Genomic DNA, 19,108 nt, shown 5'->3' with positions numbered 1-19,108 from the left:
AGTTCGTGAAACAAAAATTACAGATATGGATATGTAGATGGACGTATACGGCAGTACAAGCAAGGACTAACCCTGTGCAGTCACCACAGCCCACTGGACTATAGCCACGATCGCTGGGGTTGCATGAAGTTCGGCCCTACGCCTGAAAACTCTCCCAACGGAGTAAGGTAAGTCTGCAAAAAAAAAACGACCATCTTCGGGCTATTGTATCTATGTACCAATAAAAAAAAAGCAAGGATTCAAATCGACGGAAACCGATTCGTTAATGTACCCGCGGCTACTACACTTCCAAGCAAATAACCTTGATTAGGCGGGACCACTAGGTACATTCACGACTCGGACGCCACCGTTCTATACTGAGGGCAAACAAAATGAATATTAAATTATGGGTCTATAGCAATAAAGGTTGATTTGAAAGTATCCGCGAAACTCTGTCTTCCGAAAAGCAATTAGCCGGTTACTTACTGACCAACGGCTAAGACTCCCGAAGCGTATATTTACTGATACTTAAGCCTTCCGTAAAGACAAACCAATTCACGCCTTGCCTACAGCATGCAACGCGGTAAGGACTCTTAAGCTTACTTAACCGGGACTACACTTTCGGCAAAACATAAAAACGGAGTGACCAAGCGGAAATTAGGACTATTACAACAAGTTTCGGGCCCCACGTTGGGCGCCATTTTGTTACGTGCACGGTTCATACTCTGAGCTGATATTTGCCCGGTGTCGGCTTTGCCGGTATGCTGGCTTTCAGCGCGGCTATCGCTCGCCGGATGGGGGGTAGGTTCTTGCCAACAACACGGGTCATACGCTGTCACGAAACAAAAACATAAATCATACCGGACTTTAAGACAGAAGGATTCAAACAAAAAAAAAAGCGAGCCCGAAACATGTAAGGAAAAGGAAACACAAACCGGAAACAGAATCACGAACTTACTGGGGATGTCAAACGCAAACACTCACCGCGAAGCTTGCTTGGCAGCTGTTTCGCCAAGCATTAGCCCTCCCCCAAGGAACCCCTGGGTTCCCATACCTTGATGCCCCTCATACGTATCCTGGGCATCCCAACTTCGCTGATTTACCTTCACTTACCTTTCACTCATTCCTTCCCACACCACCTTTCAAAAACAGCCTTAGGCTGAACACATACTGTTGCCTTGTAAAAACATTATAAAACTGCCTTTATTGGCATCAACAGAAAATACATATCATAACAATAATCAAAGTTTCGACCATGGGGTCCCCATTTCGCCTTTGATCTGGCATCGTCTAGTCATCTTCCTCCGCTGAAGTAAGGATTTCCACCCGCTTCGGCCGGGCTGCCGCTAATATCCGTCCGCGTATTAGTATCCGTCCGTTGTTTGTTCTGTCCGTCCGTGTTGTCAATATAAACATATCATACCTTTTTCTATTTTCTTTTTTAATTACTCCTTTCTTTTCTGGTTGGACAAGATGATATTTGCCCGGTGGGCAAAAACTCCCTATTCAACGTTTTGAGGACCTACCCGGATTAGAGCTCTGATCCTAGCGCCTACGGCTCCTTCTAAAACGGAACCCACTGCAACTGAGTTGGGACAAATAGCCCTTCTTGTCTCCCCCAGGTAAGAACAATGTATATTTAAATATTATTTGGCCCAAATATATTTATATGTGTACGTGTAAACTGTAATAAAAATGTTTGTCTTTATAGGTCGTCCGTCTTAGTCCGAAGTCCGGCATTTACCCCTGCAACCCGGAGGAGGTTACAAGCATCTGGAGCTCCCACGTTGATTGGAGAGGCGATGGTGGCTAGATGCGGTTGATGATGGTGTATCCGTTGTTTTTTTTTTTTTTTTTTAACTTTATTTTTAAGATGTAGCGTTATGTAGCTTGTAAGATTTTAGTCTTATTTAGATTGTAATTTTTCTTTTAGGTATGCTCAATTCTTAGATATCTTCGTAACTTTAAGATGTATTCAATTCACTGTTTGTTTGTTTTTTTCTTTTTTATCTAGCTTGTAGATTTTAAGTATTTTTTTTGCTTGTGGTTTTGTTAACTTAGTTCTTAGGTAAGTTTAGTATGTAGCCTTTAGGTAAGTTAAGCTTGTAGTTTTAGATTATTTTTATAATTTCTTATATATTTTTTTTTTTTAGGATGTAATTTTTTCTTTATTTTCAGATTATTTAATATGTAGTTCGTAAGTTCGATTTTCCTTCATGAATTTAAAAAGAATAAAAAAAATCCATTTTCAGGCATCTTCTATCACTTTTGGTTTTCTTTGGTTATCGGGGTCTTTTTATATTCGAGTCGGTGGCAGCGCTTCGTGTCACCGGGCGCACAGTTCTTCGCAAAAAAAAAAAACAAATTATACTTTTTTTTCGTACCACGATTTTTCTGCATCCAGCCAACTCCAATTCCAAGGTCCAAGAGCAGGCAAACCGGCCAGGAAGTCGGCCATCTTTCGCAAATTTCCCGTCATGGCAGGCTTTCGACCAGTCCTTCCTTGACGGCTTTCCTCCTCTTCCACCCGTTTCAATCACTGAACACCTGATTCCCAGGGTTGTTCAAGTATGCTCGAAATCATTCACAATAGCGATACATATGGTGTAAAGGGGGATGAACACAGCCGGAAAGCCGCACACCACAACTTCGCGAGAAAAAATTTTACTCAGCTGTTTACGGCACACTACCTGGTAATTATGTCATGTCAAGTTCAACACGAGGTACGCAACTCTGTCGTTCTGGAATGCAAAAATTGCTTAGGATTTTTATAAAAATCACTTTTTTCACCATGTGTTTGCTACCGAAAACTTCGTTTGGGGTGCATACCACCCTTAAACAGCTGTTTACATTTGATTAATCGATTATCCGACTTTTTGCGATATTTTTTGGAAGTGGTGGGGGGATTTTATCAACACGTAAAAGATTTCGGGTACTCGGTTAGTCGAACATTTTCGTTATTCTTATTATATTGACAGCAAGACCATGGTTGACAACGTGGAGTCCGATTTACAAAATTTGGATTTAAATAAAGAAAAGGCATGTTAAGTGATTATTTTAAACAATAGAAAGTTTACTTGATCAAAAATTTACTACAAAGTGATGAATAGATTTGTACAAGTGTTGAAATTAAAAGAGAAGAAATCAATTCGATTGCGCTCGCTCACAACTTGCCAAAATTTGCGTGTGCTTTTAAGTAACGTTGTCGGTCTTTCGTCACCTGCCAAAGAGTCAACCGAGAGGAGATTGCCGGATCTATATAAAGTTAATTGTGGGACATTAATAAGGAATTTCGCTACTTTGGTTGGTGTTAATCGGCAATAATAGTTTTTGTTTTTAATCTTACCCAATACTTATTTTATGTTTAATTCAATTGCATAGATATGTGTGGTGCACGTTCATAAGTGACTCAGAGAAAAATGCATGTGCATTTCCAATTACGTATGCTTGATACATTCAGAGTTGTACCATTAGGGTTGTGACATTTAAAGGGTACACAAATTTGAGTGATTTTTTAATTTGGAATTTATAACCTTATAGAATATGTAAGAAAATCGTTGTCGAAATAATTTGACCATTACCAAAAGAAATTGCTAAATTGAAGGATTTATTTATTGATTATTGAAGAAATTACAAGACAATAGATAGTTTACAGACAAAACGCCAATGTCAGATGCTTTTAAGTTTGGCTATGACCCCTCATTAGTGCTAATGAATTCTTCGACTCCCATTACCAAGATGATATTTTACTCAAGTTATCGTAAAGTATATCCAGAATTCACAAAATGTTGGAAATTGGGAATTGTTGGAAAAAAAAAACAAAAAGCAAGTTTGCCCTAAATTTATTCGTTCTTTAAATAATTCATACAGTCGGATACTGTCCTGACTCAAGCCGTAGTGAAATCTGTTTCTATAACAAATAGAAAAACAGAAAACCCCTTATTTTATTTCTTTGAAATTAGGGAGCTGGTGCAGTTTACGGGCCCCTCGTCAAATGAGGTAATATTTTTCAGGTGATAGAGTTCGATGTGCAGAATGAAACTGTACAAACATTTTGTTGGGGAAGGGCCTAGTCCATGAGATAAAGATATTTAAAGTTCAAAATGTCAATGCTTATAACTTTTTTATTTATAAACCGATTTGGAAGAAATAAAAATCATATCGTAGATTAAGACAATATGAAATATTTTGAAAAAATCTTTAAAACTTTGTTAGTTTTATGAGAATAGTAAAATTTTTAACAATTGTTTTTTAAAAAACGACAATTTATTCAAAAATTTCCTATAAAAATCACATTAGATCACAATAGCCACACCGCTAATCTTTCTTTTGAAGTATAATTTATCTTACTAACTTATAACAAAACTAAAAAAATACCAAGATAACTTTTAAATAACGATATATACAATTTCTCTTTTTTGATATGTCCAACATTGGGAAAAAGTCAAAAGTACTTAAATTAAAACTCTCTTTGTCATCCAAAATTGGACAAATTTGACGGCAGTCGGCCGGATTTAAGATTTTCTTCTCCTTCATATGTCCAACGGTGGGAAAAAGCCAAAAGTATTTTAACTAAAACTCTGCCATCCAGATGTCAAATTTGTAAAAATCGGATGGAAAACCTAAGAGTTACTCAATAATTTTGACTGTCCCTTTCAAGGCCTTTTCTCAAGACCCACGTCCGTCCCCCGGGAATTTTTCATTTTTTGTAATCAGCTCGCAAAGCTGTACAATACATGTCATTTTCAGAGGAATCGATGAGGGGCCAGTAAACTGCACTTGAGCTAAAAGTGGGAATAAAATGTGTTTTTGCTTTGTAACAGCATTTGACTGGTTTCCTATATCGCGATTTCATTTGGTATCACACCAAACACATCGAAAGGCTGCTACTGAAGAGTTTGGTTTGATCGCGCTCTAGGAAACCAGTCAAATGCAAAGCAAAAACAAAAAAAAAAAAGTTCTTTGTTTGTCTATTCATAATAGAAACTGATTACCCTACGGTCTGCAGCCGGACAATATCCCATTGTATAAAAAACAAAAAATTTAAAAAAAGAACAAATTAAACCGCATAATTTCGGCCATGACGAACTTAAGATACTCACCACCAAGGACATATGTACATATTAATATCATTAATTCAAGTCCGGTGAAAAATACACCATTTATGAATATACAACTCACTATACCAAAACTAAGCGAAATTAGTTAATAAATGGCCCTTCAATGGCTCCAAGACCTTATATCGGAAGATCGGTATATATGACAGTTAAATCCATTCCTCGTTATCAGGAGAAGCTAAGATGAGAGCTACCGGGCCACAGGTTGCGGTTTTCCTCCTACTTATGCTGGCTACATTTGTGAGGCTAAGCGAAACGCCGTTCGAACTCGTCTATAAATAAAGGCCCTTATCATTGAGCTTAAATTTGAATCGGACAGCAATCAATGATATGTGAGAAGTTTGATATTGTGTGGATATGTACTTCCCTTTTTATATGCATAGTACTAAAATAAAGTTAAATTTTTATGGGTTTAAAAGAGTGCCTTGCCAAAGATAAGTTAGGTAAGAATGACAATCGAAATAGATTTGGAAATGTTAGCCCATTACTGCATCTAAGTAGTATGATTAATCGAATCTAAAGTACAAATTTTGAAAAAATACACCATGAAAGGACTAGGACCCTAATCTATGTAATATTGTATATAAGAATCGAAAGAAACTAAAATCTGATATAGCTAACATATTAACCGAACCGTCGCACTGGTAATAATAAATGTTTTATTTATACCCTTTGTTGTTTGTTATTTTAAATAAATTAAAATTTAATTGAAAAGATATCTTGCCACACGTTGTTTTAAAATTATCTAAAGCAAGGCAAACTTAGTATAGAAGATAGCTTCTTATCGACAACTATTTTGCAGCTCTGATTAAAAGGATGTCACAATTCAAAACGTCATTGCATCAGCCCTTCATTTATTTGTTTTTGTTTTGTTTATTTTTAACATCATTCTTCTTTCGGCGAAATCGAACGAAACCATCCACCAAACCAATCAAAAAGGCTCAGCTGTGAAATAAATGTTTAGTCACAGCGCGACCACTTTAAACTCATAACACGTTGCCTTCTCTGAATTTCATAGAAAAAAAAATAACAATTGCTTGTTCGGGTTTGTTGCTTTTTGTCCAACAATTTTATCTGTAACAATTTAACTATGATATATCTTAAAAAAATACATATACAATATACATACACATTTACTCTTTGAACAGAATGGAATTGTTTTTAGAAGAAAAAAAAAACATTTTTATTGATAAAAGAAATGTATCATGGTAAAATCTGATTCATGTTCAATAATTCAAGTGTTTTTGTGGATGCTTTTTTCAACTAACAAACTTCTGTTACAAACTATTGGAGCTATTGATTTTTCTCACAAATCTTTCTTTTTGTCTTCTTACAGTCCAGCAAAATGAAGAAAGAGAAGCAAAAGAACGTTGCGGTCGATGGTGGCAAGAAAGGTAAGTCGAAGTTGTTTTCAAATGCTTTGCTATAAACTTTCTTGGGGCGAACGTGTAGTAACAACTATAAACATACATTGGATGATAGCAGAATAACTATTATTTGGGGTATATAAAGTAAGTGAAATATCAAACAACCACAAACGGCTCAATGTGCGGATCACTAGTAAAACTTTAATTTTATTTAAAAAAAAGTATTGTCATTACACTCTAGTGAGCTATATCAATACCAGCCTTGATATTGTACACATTGATTGATATAGATATATACTATATGCATGCTTAGGGCTCTATACGTCATTCCTTGTTTTGAGAAAAACGCAATTTAATGTTTGGGTCTTACTGTTTAAAATACAAAATACGTCATATTTCGATGCCAAGAGATACGAAACAACTGTCTGTTCCAAATGTATTTTTTTACTTGTTGAACGGAGCCACCTAAACACTTGATCCTGGAAATGGATATCAGATTTGTGCTCTATTCTCAAATAGTTTTCAATTGATCCCCATATTACCATGGTCGCAAATATGTCCGATTTGGACGTTGTTTTGGGGTGGAATGACCCACTCAAACCCTAGGCTGCGCAATTCATTTTCTACCCTTCATTTCAGTTCCGTATTGTAGTTATTGGTCTACATATCCATTTGGGGGTTTTGGATTCCGATTTTTGTTTTTTAGGTTACTATCAGCTTACTGGGAGGCCAGCATTCTACACCATCTGTGAACATTTGAGGAAAAACGTTTGACCCTTTTTTATACCCAGCACCGAAGAATGGGGGTATATTCATTTTGTCATTCCGTTTGCAACACATCGAAATATCCATTTTCGAACCTATAAAATATATATTCTTGATCAGCGTAAAAATCTAAGACGATCTAGCCATGTCCGTCTGTCTGTTGAAATCACGCAACAGTCTTTAAAAATAGAGATATTGAGCTGAAACTTTGCACATATTTCTTTTTTTTTTTTTGTCCATAAGCAGGTTAAATTCGAAGATGGGCTACATCGAAGTATATCTTGATTTAGCCCCCATATAGACCGATCCGCCGATTTAGTGTTTTAGGCCCATAAAAGCCACATTTATTATCCGATTTTGCTGAAATTTGAGACAGTGAGTTGTGTTAGGCCAGTCGATAACCCACTTCAATTTGGCCCAGATCGGTCCAGTTTTGGATATATCTGCCATATATACCGATCTCTCGATTTAAGGTTTTAGGCTCATAAAAGGCGCATTTATTGTCCGATGTCCCCAAGATATGGGACAATGGGTTATGGTAGGCCCCTCGACATTTTTCTGCAATATGGCACAGATCGGTCCAGATATGGATATAGCTGCCATATAGACCGATCTCTCGATTTAAGGTTTTACACCCATAAAAGGCCCATTTATTGTCCGATTTCGCCGAAAATTGGGACAGTGAGTTGTGTTAGGCTCTTCAACAACTTTCTGCAATTTGGTTCATATCGGACCAGATTTGGATATATCCGCCATATAGACCGATCTCTCGATTTAAGGTTTTGGACCCATAAAAGTTGCATTTATTGTCCGATTTCGCCGACATTTGGGACAGGGACTTGTGTTAGGCCCTTCAATAGCCTAGATCAATTCCGATTTGGATATATCTGCCATATAGACCGATCTCTCGATTTAAAATCTTGGCCCCATAAAAGCACATTTATAATCCGATTTCGCTGAAATTTGACACAGTGACATATGTAAGGCTTTTCGACATCCGTTCAGATCGGTCTATATTTGGATATGACTACCAAAAAGACTCTGTGACACGCGGTGGAATAATACTCAGGTCTGTCAGAATGCCGCCCTTCGAACTGCGGCGGGCTGTCTCCTCAATTCTCACTTGGACCACCTCCATCAGGAGACAAAGATCCTACCCGTGCGAAAGCATAACTACATGCTGTCTAACCAATACCTTCTGGGCTGTTATCGCAGAGGCCATCCAAATTTTCTTATGGATGGGTAACATTCATGCAGTCACGGTAGCAGAGGCGGTGAATAGCTACCGGGTGAATGAGGTCGTTGGATAACACCCGTCACCCATTGCACCTGAAGAAATTGACCTCCCCCGGCAAACCAGAGTAGTTCTGGCTCAATTACGATAACCTCTATTGCAACAGAGTAAAGATTGATGCCAACGTGCAGAATGTATGTCCCGATTGTGACCAGGGACCACACGTTACCTGTTTAACTGCCCAGCCAGACCCACTTGAATCAGACCCAAATTCCACTGGACGCACCCCATCTTAGTCGCAGAGTTCCTGTTGTCTACAGACAATTTCACTAAACATTCGAAATTCGTCAGAAGATTAAAAAAAAAAACAAGTAAAATCGTGCTAAGTTCGGCTAAGTCCGAATCTTATATACCCTTCACCATGGATCGCATTTGTCGAGTTCTTTTCCCGGTATATCTTTTTAGGCAAACAAAGGATAAAAGAAAATAATTGCTATGATGTCGGAGCTATATCAAGTTAAAGTCCAATTCGGACCATAGTTGAATTGAATGTTGGAGACCATAGTAAAAGTCATTGTAAATTTTCAATTCGAAAAAGAATTGCTCCCTTTAGGGGCTCAAGAAGTAAAATATGGAGATCGGTTTATATGGGAGAGAAGCCGTTCTACAAAATTTCAGTCAAATCGAATAATAATTGCGACCTCTAGAGGCTCAAGAAGTCAAGATCCCAGATCGGTTTATACGGCAGCAATATCAGTTTATGGACCAATTTGAACCATATTTGGGACAGTTGTTGGAAGTCATAACAAAACAAATCGCATAAGAATTGCGCCCTCTAGTGGCTCAAGAAGTCAATATTCAATATCGGTTTATATGGCAGCTATATCAGGTTATAGACCGATTTTAACCATACTTATCACAGTTGTTGGAAGTCAGCGAAACAAGTCGTGCAGAATTTCGGCCAAATCGGAAAGGAATTCCGCCCTCTAGAGGCACAAGATGTCAAGATCGGGTTAATTAATAGCTTTATCAGGTTATGGACCGATTTCATACACACTTAGCACAGTTGTTGGAAATAATAACAAAACACCTTCTACAAAATTTCAGGCAAATCGGATAAAAATTGCGCCCTCTAGTAGCTCAAGAAGCTATATCAAAACATGGACCGCTATGGCCCATTTACAATCCCAAAAAAAAAATTTTAAGCGTCTAGCTTTTTCCTTCGAAAATCAGCGTGCTTTCGTCAGACAGACGGACGGAAATGACTAGATCGACTTAAATGTCATGACGATCAAATATATATATTCTTTAAATTAATTGACGAAATTAGTATACCCCTATCCTATGGTGGAGGGTATAATAAATCTTCAGCAAAATTTAAGCGAAATACGCATAAGCAATACGCATTTTGTTATCCAAATTGATAACATGTGTAGGGCATGTAGTGAGGGTGATAACATGTGTAGGGCATGTAGTGAGGGTGATGAGACGTTAGACCATTTCCTATGTCATTGTCCGGCTTTCGCGGTTACCAGACACCGGAACTGAGGTGGGGACACAATACTAGATATGAACTAACTTAGGGTCGTGTTATGGAAAAGAATTTGGGAATTTTGTGAGTAGCACGGAATTCCTGAGTTAGATTTTCTTTTTGAGGCTTCTTTTTAGTATGTAAAGCGCACAGCAAGCTGATTACTGGCTTTGATTGTTGTAGCAGTGAGTTGTACATTGAGGCGGCAGCCCTTGCCAATGAAGGAACCCATCGGGTCAATTCGGTACGTACAACTGCCATGGGATTGACAGGCTTAGGAGTATGCCCATAGTGGCATGGAGCGAGTTCAACCTAAACTATCCAAGCTATGGGATCAGAAATGAAAATGTCTAATGATGCCAGTCCGATATTGGACTTACGCAATTTTTGGACATTGTAGCATTGAACCTACGATCCTCGCACTAGCAATCTGATCCCGCAACTTTCTCAATAACTTTTACACAAACAGCCTGGTTAAGTGACGTAACGACAAAGTTGTTATAAGAACCTCCATCCTATTATGTTATTGAAAACACTGTACGCAATAAAAATGGAAATTATGCTTGAATTAAATTTTTTGTTGCACAGACCGCACTAAACTTTTTTCTGTTGTTTCTTTCATGGAGTTGTATATGTCATTCCTGGAGTTGCTATTTTCTTCGCCGCGTTCAATTTGTCATTATTTCTAAAGTTGTTATAAGAACCTCCATCCTATTATGTTATTGAAAACACTGTACGCAATAAAAATGGAAATTATGCTTGAATTCAATTTTTTGTTGCACAGACCGCACTAAACTTTTTTCTGTTGTTTCTTTCATGGAGTTGTATATGTCATTCCTGGAGTTGCTATTTTCTTCGCCGCGTTCAATTTCTCATTATTTCTAAATATTTTTTTTTCCTCTTAGCTGAACATTACTTTATTTTTTCAATTCCAGTTAAAGAGCTTAATCCTTGGCCTGATTATATTGAAGAGCGCAACAAATTGTGGGAAAAATGTAAAGCAGAATATCTGGCTGAAGTTGCGGCCAAACCGCGAAATCCTATTAAAATTACATTGCCAGATGGCAAACAAGTTGATGGAACATCGTGGGAGACTACACCCTATGAAGTCGCCAAAGGCATTAGTCAAGGCTTAGCTGATAATACTGTAATTTCTAAAGTTAATGGTGAAGTATGGGATTTGGATCGGGTGTTGGAAGGCGATTGTACTCTACATTTACTTAAATTTGATGATCCTGATGCTCAAGCGGTTTTCTGGCATAGTTCAGCTCATATAATGGGTGAAGCAATGGAGCGCATTTATGGTGGTCATTTGTGCTATGGCCCCCCAATTGCGGAAGGTTTTTACTACGATATGCATTTAGATGGGGAAGGCGTATGTTTGCAGAATACACAAACTTTTATCAAATCTGTTTAATTGTATAACTTTTTTTATTTAGATTTCTACCAATGACTATCCCGTTATGGAAGGTTTAGTGAAGCAAATTGTTAAGGAAAAGCAACCATTTGAACGTTTGGTAATGAAGAAGTCCGATTTATTGGAAATGTTCAAGTACAACGAGTTTAAAGTACGCATTCTCAATGAAAAAGTTCAGACCGATACCACGACAGTATATAAATGTGGACCTTTAATTGATTTATGCCGGGGCCCACATGTTCGGCATACGGGCAAAGTGAAGGCTTTAAAGGTAACGAAGAATTCGTCCACCTACTGGGAAGGTAAAGCTGATGCCGAAACTTTACAACGAGTATACGGCATTTCCTTTCCCGATCCTAAGCAACTGAAGGAATGGGAAAAGTTGCAAGAGGAAGCAGCTAAGCGTGATCATCGAAAGATCGGCAAGGAGCAAGAATTATTCTTTTTCCACGAACTGTCACCAGGTTCATGCTTTTTCTTACCTAGGGGTGCCCACATCTATAATACTTTAATGAACTTCATTAAGTCTGAGTATAGAAAAAGAGGCTTTCAAGAAGTTGTAACCCCAAACATCTACAATTCAAAGTTGTGGGTTACCTCAGGTCATTGGCAGCACTACGCCGAAAATATGTTTTCATTTGAAGCGGAAAAGGAAACGTTTGCTTTAAAACCTATGAACTGTCCAGGACATTGGTATGTAGAATACTATACAATTATTTTAGAAATTTATTTTTCATATATACTCTAGTCTTATGTTTGATGTACGAAATCGATCATGGCGTGAACTGCCCTTGCGCATGGCCGACTTTGGTGTATTGCATCGCAACGAATTGTCTGGAGCTTTGACTGGCCTCACTCGTGTGCGTCGTTTCCAACAGGACGATGCCCATATATTCTGTGCACCCGACCAAATAAAGAGTGAAATGAAGGGATGCTTGGATTTCTTGCGACATGTCTATACCATTTTTGGATTTTCCTTCAATTTGGTTCTTTCCACCCGACCTGAAAAATATTTAGGGGAGTTGGAGCAATGGAACGATGCCGAAAAGGCTTTAGCCGAATCTCTCGATGAATTCGGAATGCCATGGAAAGAGAATCCAGGCGATGGTGCTTTCTATGGCCCTAAAATCGACATTACCATAATGGATGCCCTGAAAAGAGCTCATCAGTGCGCCACAATACAATTGGATTTCCAACTTCCAATTCGTTTCAACCTGAACTATATTGCCGATGATGGGGAAAAGAAACGACCCGTCATTATACATCGAGCCATTCTCGGCTCCGTTGAGCGCATGATTGCAATTCTTACAGAAAATTACGCAGGTAAATGGCCATTCTGGTTGTCGCCTCGACAAGCGATGGTTGTTCCCGTTGGTCCACAATTTGATGAATATGCCCAATCTGTACGGGAACAATTGCATGCCGCTGGCTTTATGGTCGAAGCAGATTGTGATGCTGGCGATACAATGAATAAAAAGATTCGTAATGCTCAGCTGGCCCAATTCAACTTCATTTTGGTGGTTGGCGAAAAAGAACGCTCTTCAAACACGGTTAATGTGCGTACCCGTGATAACAAAGTTCACGGTGAAGTGTCTGTATCGGATTTGTTAACTAAATTGCAGAAAATACGCGATGATTTCGTTACCAATGAAGACAATTTTTAAATATCTCATTACTTTTGTTAATTTTCTTCTTATTTATTGCATTACAATATATTTGCATTGTAACTCTACTTCAATATGGAACTTCAATGGAACTAGATGCTACATTTAATCACTTAAAGCCAGTAATAATAATAAATATATTGTTCGTCTCTCCATACCATAACAGTGGTGTGTGAAATAAATACACTCGGAAGCGGACAACAATAAATTCCTTTTGTCATCTTAATTATTTAATCATGTGTTAGATGCTAATAAGTCCCCTAATGTAGGTAAAATGACAATACACATCAATATCTAATTAAATGGGATATACCAAATACCAGAAACTTTATTGTGTGTTGTTGCTGTTGTCACATTTGTATGTCGAAGGTAGCGATCCTCGTCAAACTCTTATAGGTGAGCAAGTCCGTTTCGGTCCATAGAATTTATCCTGGCAATTGGTTATTTAAAGGCGCCAATAAACCGCCTTGTCATATCGAGCATCATAGGCTATCAGTATTTAAGCAAGAGCCGGTGCCTCCCGGCCATAAACTAAGACTCTCCACACGATACCGCTTGTCCGCGACTGCAGTTGCAGTTACCCCGAATGGAGCATTCCACTAACCGCAACCTGTGGAAGCGTCCGGAAGCTCCAAGCTAAGCTTCTCATTATAACCAAGAACACCACACACAGATCGTAGCTCAAAGTATCAGACTGTTCGCTGCTCATAATCATCCCGTGCCGTGATGTATGTGTCATATTTGTTGGCAACACAGAAAATAAATACGGAACACAACTTCCTTGGTTTCACTTCCCACTTCCCTTAACTACAATTTGTTATTATGGAGTAAACAAGGTATTGAAATGAATTGCTACCCAATCGTCGTTAATGGGTTAAATTAGTCGTCGGTCCGTTCAAAAGATCGCCGAAATCACGATAGCGTTCGAACGAATGAGGCTATCCACATGAAATTTGTCATAGATACTTCTTAATGATGTAGGTTATTGTTGTAGCCACATTTTAATGGTGGAGTGGAGGTGGCGATCCTCGTCAAGCTTCTGTAGGTATGCAAGGTCGTTCCGGTCTAAAGGACCGATCGCCGTGGGAACAGGAACAGTCATTGGTTATTTGAAGACGCCAATAACCCGCCTTGTCTTATCGTGCATCATAGGCACTCAGTATTTGTGCAAGAGCCGGTGCCGCCCGCCCTCCCACAGAGACTTTCCGCTCGATACCGCTAATTGTCCGCGATTGCCCTTGCAGCTACTGTGTATGGAGCATTCCACTATCCGCAACCTGTGGATACGACCGGTAGGTCACAGGTAAGTTTCTCGTGGCAGTAATGAACACCACACAGATCGGACCCGTGCCGGGATAGTTCCAAAATTGAGCTTACTCAAAAAACGGTTGCAAGTTTTTAACAGTTTTATACTCAACACCACTAATGCGGTACAAGGAAGAGAGGTAGACCCACTAACAAGCAAACCGATCGACTCAGAATCACTTTCTGATTCGATTTAACTATGTCCATCTGTCGTGTCTTTTTGCTTTGAAATTGGAAGAAATCGGTTCAGATTTCGATATAGCCCCCATTATGTATATGTTGCCTATCTATTCTCGCGAAATTAGCCACGAAAGTTTTTCTTATAACTCTTCTGATCACTAGTTAATTTCATAGAAATCGGTTCAGATGTAGATACAGCTCCCATGTATGTATATGTGGCGCCCGATTTCCCCTTCGATAGCCTTTTCAAGAGCATTTATCAACCGATCTTCACACAATTATTTCATAGAGACAAGATTTTGATAAAATTTTTCCAAAAATAACATTTCGATGAAATTTTTTCTAAAACAAAATTTTAATGAAAGAGAAGAAATTTCCGATCGGATACCTGAGATGAACTTGAAGTCGAGTGCGGGGTACTGCTACCATCGGCACAGTCATAAATTGGCGGAACCCTAGTATTGCCGTCTGGAAGATCATGTTACACAGATGGATTAAAGCTAGAGGACAGAGTGGGCCTGGGGATCTACATTGTAAACACAGGGACAGAGATCTGTTTTAGACTGCCTGACCATAATACTATCCTGCAGGTGGAGATCTGGTCGATCACGGAATGCGTAAAGTGGTGTGGTGCTAACTCGAGGATGGCGAGTGTGAACATCTTTACCGAAAGTAAAATTGCCATAAAGGTAATATCAACCAGGACGGTAAGGTCATGAACAGTGTTGCAGTGTAAGGAGATTAATACCTTCTCTGAGGATGGCAAAATCCCCATCGTTTGGGTGTCGGGCCATAACGGAGTAGGGGGAATAAAAGGGCAGACGATGTGTTGTAGAATTTCTAGAGGCAAACTTTCAGCGGTGGTTCATTTGTGACATTTTTGATGATAACAAACCAACGAAGATGTGTTTTTACAGTGATCTTTATTAAGTTCTAATTTTTCCTGTGTTGAAAAAACGTTACGTGCTCTTTCTTTTGTAATTGGAGCCTTTTTCGAACAAATACTTTGACCGTTTAACTCTCAATTACTCCAAATAAAAAGGGGAATACCAGAATTTTATTTCCAAAAATGTGAGTTGTGCACGGATATTAGAGGAAAACAAGGTTAATAGAGGTAGCATTTTTGAAGCACAGATAATAGAGGTAAACCACGGTTAAAAAAGAGGTACAAAACCAAAAGCCCTGAATGCCAGTTAAAAGGGGTAACCGGTTAATAGAGGCCCGGTTAATCGAGGTTTAACTGTATTACTTGGCAATCATTTCTCAATAATGTAGCCATCAAACATTCTAAATTGCTCTGTAGTACAAACACCACACCAATACCAACCATCCTTCTTTTTGCGTAGTATACTAAGTCGGCTTGCTTTAAAACTTAAAAATTTTCAATATCAACCTAAGTGGTTGTTTTTGTATTACAAATACTATATAAGAAAATTCAATCTATAACTCCCAATAGTGTTTCGTTATCGGATTTCGTTAAAATAATATAAGCATACTTAGCACTCATGGAAACCGTGTCATATTTGGGTAAGTAGAACGGCGTCAACGATGCATTTAAAAACGATAAGATAAACCAAATGTTGGAGAATTCACTTTTTGTAAATATGGATATGGCTATATGGTATCCAACTCTGGGGATGTGCCAATGAAAGTACCATTCAAAGTATACAGTTACTCCAAAACAAAATCTTAAGAGATATAGTAAAGGCACCATGGTATATAAGAAATAGCGACATACATAGAGATCTTAAAATCAGCACTGTAAGAGAGGAAATACAGCAAGTAGCAGTTAACTATGAGAAAAGGCTGCACCATCACAAAAATCCGGAGATCCCAAAACTTATGGAGGCAAATATAACCCGAAGACTCAATAGATATAAACCCTTCGATCTGAAGAGGAGGTTTACCCAGCTACTTGTGCCTTAAAGCATAAGCTGTATCATACATAATTATATAATTTAAATAAACTACTAGTTAGTCCTAATTCAAATGACTAGTTGTAGTATTATACTTAAGCAACATTGTTATGTCTAAGAAATAAAAAAAAAAAAAAAAAAAAAAAAAAAACTTTTTGTAAATGATCGTCACAGTTAATATTAATGACTTTTCTTTGCAGAGGAAATTCAGTCTCACATTGAATTCTCTTAGTTTAGCATGTTCGCTCAGGATCGAATCCTGGAGGGAATACGAATAAAAATTTTCAGCGTTGTTTATTCTATCACTTAATGCTGACAATTTTTGCCAATATTTCATTGTAAATTTTTTTCAATGTTTGCGGCAGCTGGGCGACTTTACTTCAAATAGGTCCTTTTTGATTTAAATTGCAGGTTCAATAGTCTCGGAATGAAGCGGCTGGGATCGAGTGTTATAGAAAAAAAATTAATTTAAACAATTCGATTAAAAGAAAAAAAAAAAACTATTTCAACAGAAGTATTATTGCTTCCAAAGTCACAATATTGGGTCAAAGCTATTGCATCCACATTTCATTTGAGATTGTAAGAAGATCAAGAAATGCATAGTACACAATCGAGAGATTTCGAATGATTTTACTCGTTCACGTATGCGGTAGTTCGTCCCCAGAGGTTTTGATTATCCGATTTAAAACTAGTAAGGAAAGGCAAAAGTCGGCGGTGCCGACTTAATAATACCCTACACCTACCTTATAAATACAAAGTGAGAGCTATTTTTGATGGACCTCGGCGTATGTTTTCAGATGGGTAATTAAAATCCCTGTATCGAAATTCGAGTAAAGCAAATATGTTCAAAATGTAATAACTACAGTTGGCAAATGACAACAAATTACCTAAAATTTATATATGGGAGCTACATCTAAATCGATTTTGACCAAACTTCTTAGATATTGTGGTAGCCATCGAGGAAAGCGTTGTGCACAATTTTGCCAAGACTGGCCGATAAATGGGCTTGCAGTGGCTTTAGAAGTGAAAATCGGGCAGTGTTGTTGTTGTTGTTGGCAGCCCTTGCCGATGAATGGATGCATCGCGTCAATCCGATACATACAACCGCCTGCCAAGGGATTGGAAAATCGGGCGGTAAACTTATATGGCAGCTATATCTAAATCTGAACCAATTTCAATGAAATTCACCAGTAATATTAAGAGTCATAAGAAAATCCTTCCTGGCAAATTTCGAGAGAATCGGTTAACAAATGAGCACTTTTTACAATATTTCTCAAAGTTGGACGAGCATATATATGGAAGCTATATCTTAAACTGACCTGATTTTTACCAAACTTTATAGATATTGTGGTAGTCGTCGAGGAAAGCGTTGTACAAAGTTTTGGCAAGTTTGGTCAATAAATGCGCTTGCAGTGATTCTAGGAATGAAAATCGGGTGATGTACATATATGGCGGCTATATCTAAATCTGAACCGATTTCTATAAAATTCACCAGTAATTTTGAGAGTCAAGAAAAAATCCTTCCTACTAATTTTCATCGGTTAACAAATGACCGTTTTATTGCATTATTACTGCAAATCGGCCAAACATATATATGTGAGCTACATCAAAACCTGAACCGATTTCTATGAAATTCCCCAGTAGTGTTAAGAGTCATGCACAAATCCTTCCTGTCAAATTTCGAGAGAATCGGTCAACAAATGACCATTTTATTGCATTATTATTGAAAATCGGACGAACATTTATATGGAAGCTATATCCAAATCTGAACCGATTTCTACCAATTTCAATAGGCTTCGTCTCTAGACCGAAGAACATGCCCGTACCAAATTTGAAGACGATCGGATGAAAGTTGCGACCTGTAGTTTGTACACTAATTAACATGGATAGACGGACATAGCTAAATCGAATCAGAAAGTGATTCTGAGTCGATCGGTATACTTATCAATGGGTCTATCTCTCCTCCTTTTGGGTGTTACAAACAAATGCTCCAAGTTATAATACCCTGTGCCTCAGTAGTGGTGTAGGTTATAATGAAAATATTCGTCAAAGTCGATAGCATAAATCTATTCTGAACCAGGATTTGAATTGCTTGAACATTTTTCAATATAAAGCAAAGTTATTTTTGCTTTGCTGCCTCTATTTTGAAGTCAGCAATTCAAACACTAGGGCCTAATTACCACATCAGTGATAGAATACGCTTTAATATCGAATGCAATTTTATATCGTTTAAAAATTATGTTCGATTTAAATTCCCGCGTTAAACAAATCAAAACATGTTGTTTAGCAAAGAAATACATTATTCACAATAGACAGATTTTGAACGATTTTTACGATCACGGATGCCGTAATAAGGCCCCTTTTCTAAACGATCAGACGTTGACAACAGATTTTAATATTATCTGATACATTCGGCCTAGACTTTCTTGCAGCAGAAGTCGAGTTATTGATTATTTGAAAATATATTTGCAGGATCATTAGGACAGAACGCGTATATAAAACGATTTCCTATTCCGAAATTGATTTACCCTTATAAACTCTCTACCAGAGATTTAGTCTGGTGTGTTTCGTGATTCACTTTCACTTTTACCCTCAGATAAATTTGTTATTATCATGCAAACAAAATGTCCAAA

General features: G+C 37.9%; 1 protein-coding gene and 2 long non-coding RNA genes across 5 annotated transcripts; 2 read left to right on the top strand and 1 right to left on the bottom strand.

Annotated features, from left to right (window-relative positions):
• Positions 1-183: 183 nt before the first annotated feature.
• On the top strand, positions 184-2,241 carry LOC131995680 (uncharacterized). The gene is made up of 2 exons (XR_009397545.1): positions 184-1,601; positions 1,691-2,241. It is a non-coding gene; the product is annotated as an uncharacterized LOC131995680 (long non-coding RNA).
• On the bottom strand, positions 1,153-2,616 carry LOC131995681 (uncharacterized). Its single transcript, XR_009397547.1, has 2 exons — positions 2,364-2,616; positions 1,153-2,191 (listed from the first exon to the last, which is right to left on the bottom strand). It is a non-coding gene; the product is annotated as an uncharacterized LOC131995681 (long non-coding RNA).
• Positions 2,617-2,917: 301 nt separating this feature from the next.
• Positions 2,918-13,282, top strand: LOC106093899 (threonine--tRNA ligase 1, cytoplasmic). 3 transcript variants are annotated; one of them, XM_013261065.2, is made up of 5 exons: positions 2,918-3,018; positions 6,433-6,490; positions 10,929-11,368; positions 11,433-12,103; positions 12,159-13,282. In XM_013261065.2, the coding sequence occupies exons 1-5, from the start codon at positions 2,965-2,967 to the stop codon at positions 13,072-13,074; spliced, it is 2,139 nt and encodes a 712-aa protein (XP_013116519.2). In that variant the 5' UTR covers positions 2,918-2,964; the 3' UTR covers positions 13,075-13,282. The 3 variants fall into 3 exon arrangements, with proteins under 3 accessions (XP_013116519.2, XP_013116518.2, XP_013116520.2); XM_013261064.2 differs by lacking the exon at positions 2,918-3,018 and adding an exon at positions 3,025-3,282; XM_013261066.2 differs by lacking the exon at positions 2,918-3,018 and adding an exon at positions 6,034-6,141.
• The last annotated feature ends 5,826 nt before the right edge of the window (positions 13,283-19,108 follow it).

The sequence above is a fragment of the Stomoxys calcitrans genome, chromosome 3 (genome assembly GCF_963082655.1).
Source record: "Stomoxys calcitrans chromosome 3, idStoCalc2.1, whole genome shotgun sequence".
Lineage (NCBI taxonomy): Eukaryota > Metazoa > Arthropoda > Insecta > Diptera > Muscidae > Stomoxys > Stomoxys calcitrans.
Note: the sequence above shows the minus strand (reverse complement) of the source record. Positions and strands in the feature narration are given on the sequence as shown.

What these genes read in the sequence shown, in the direction of transcription:
- LOC106093899 (XM_013261064.2), top strand. Translation starts at nt 3,082, where the DNA reads ATGAATAGATTTGTACAAGTGTTGAAATTAAAAGAGAAGAAATCAATT. An exon ending in TGCATTTAGATGGGGAAGGC is followed by an intron (nt 11,369 to 11,432) that starts GTATGTTTGCAG and finishes TTTTTTATTTAG; the next exon opens with ATTTCTACCAATGACTATCC. An exon ending in ATGAACTGTCCAGGACATTG is followed by an intron (nt 12,104 to 12,158) that starts GTATGTAGAATA and finishes TATATACTCTAG; the next exon opens with TCTTATGTTTGATGTACGAA.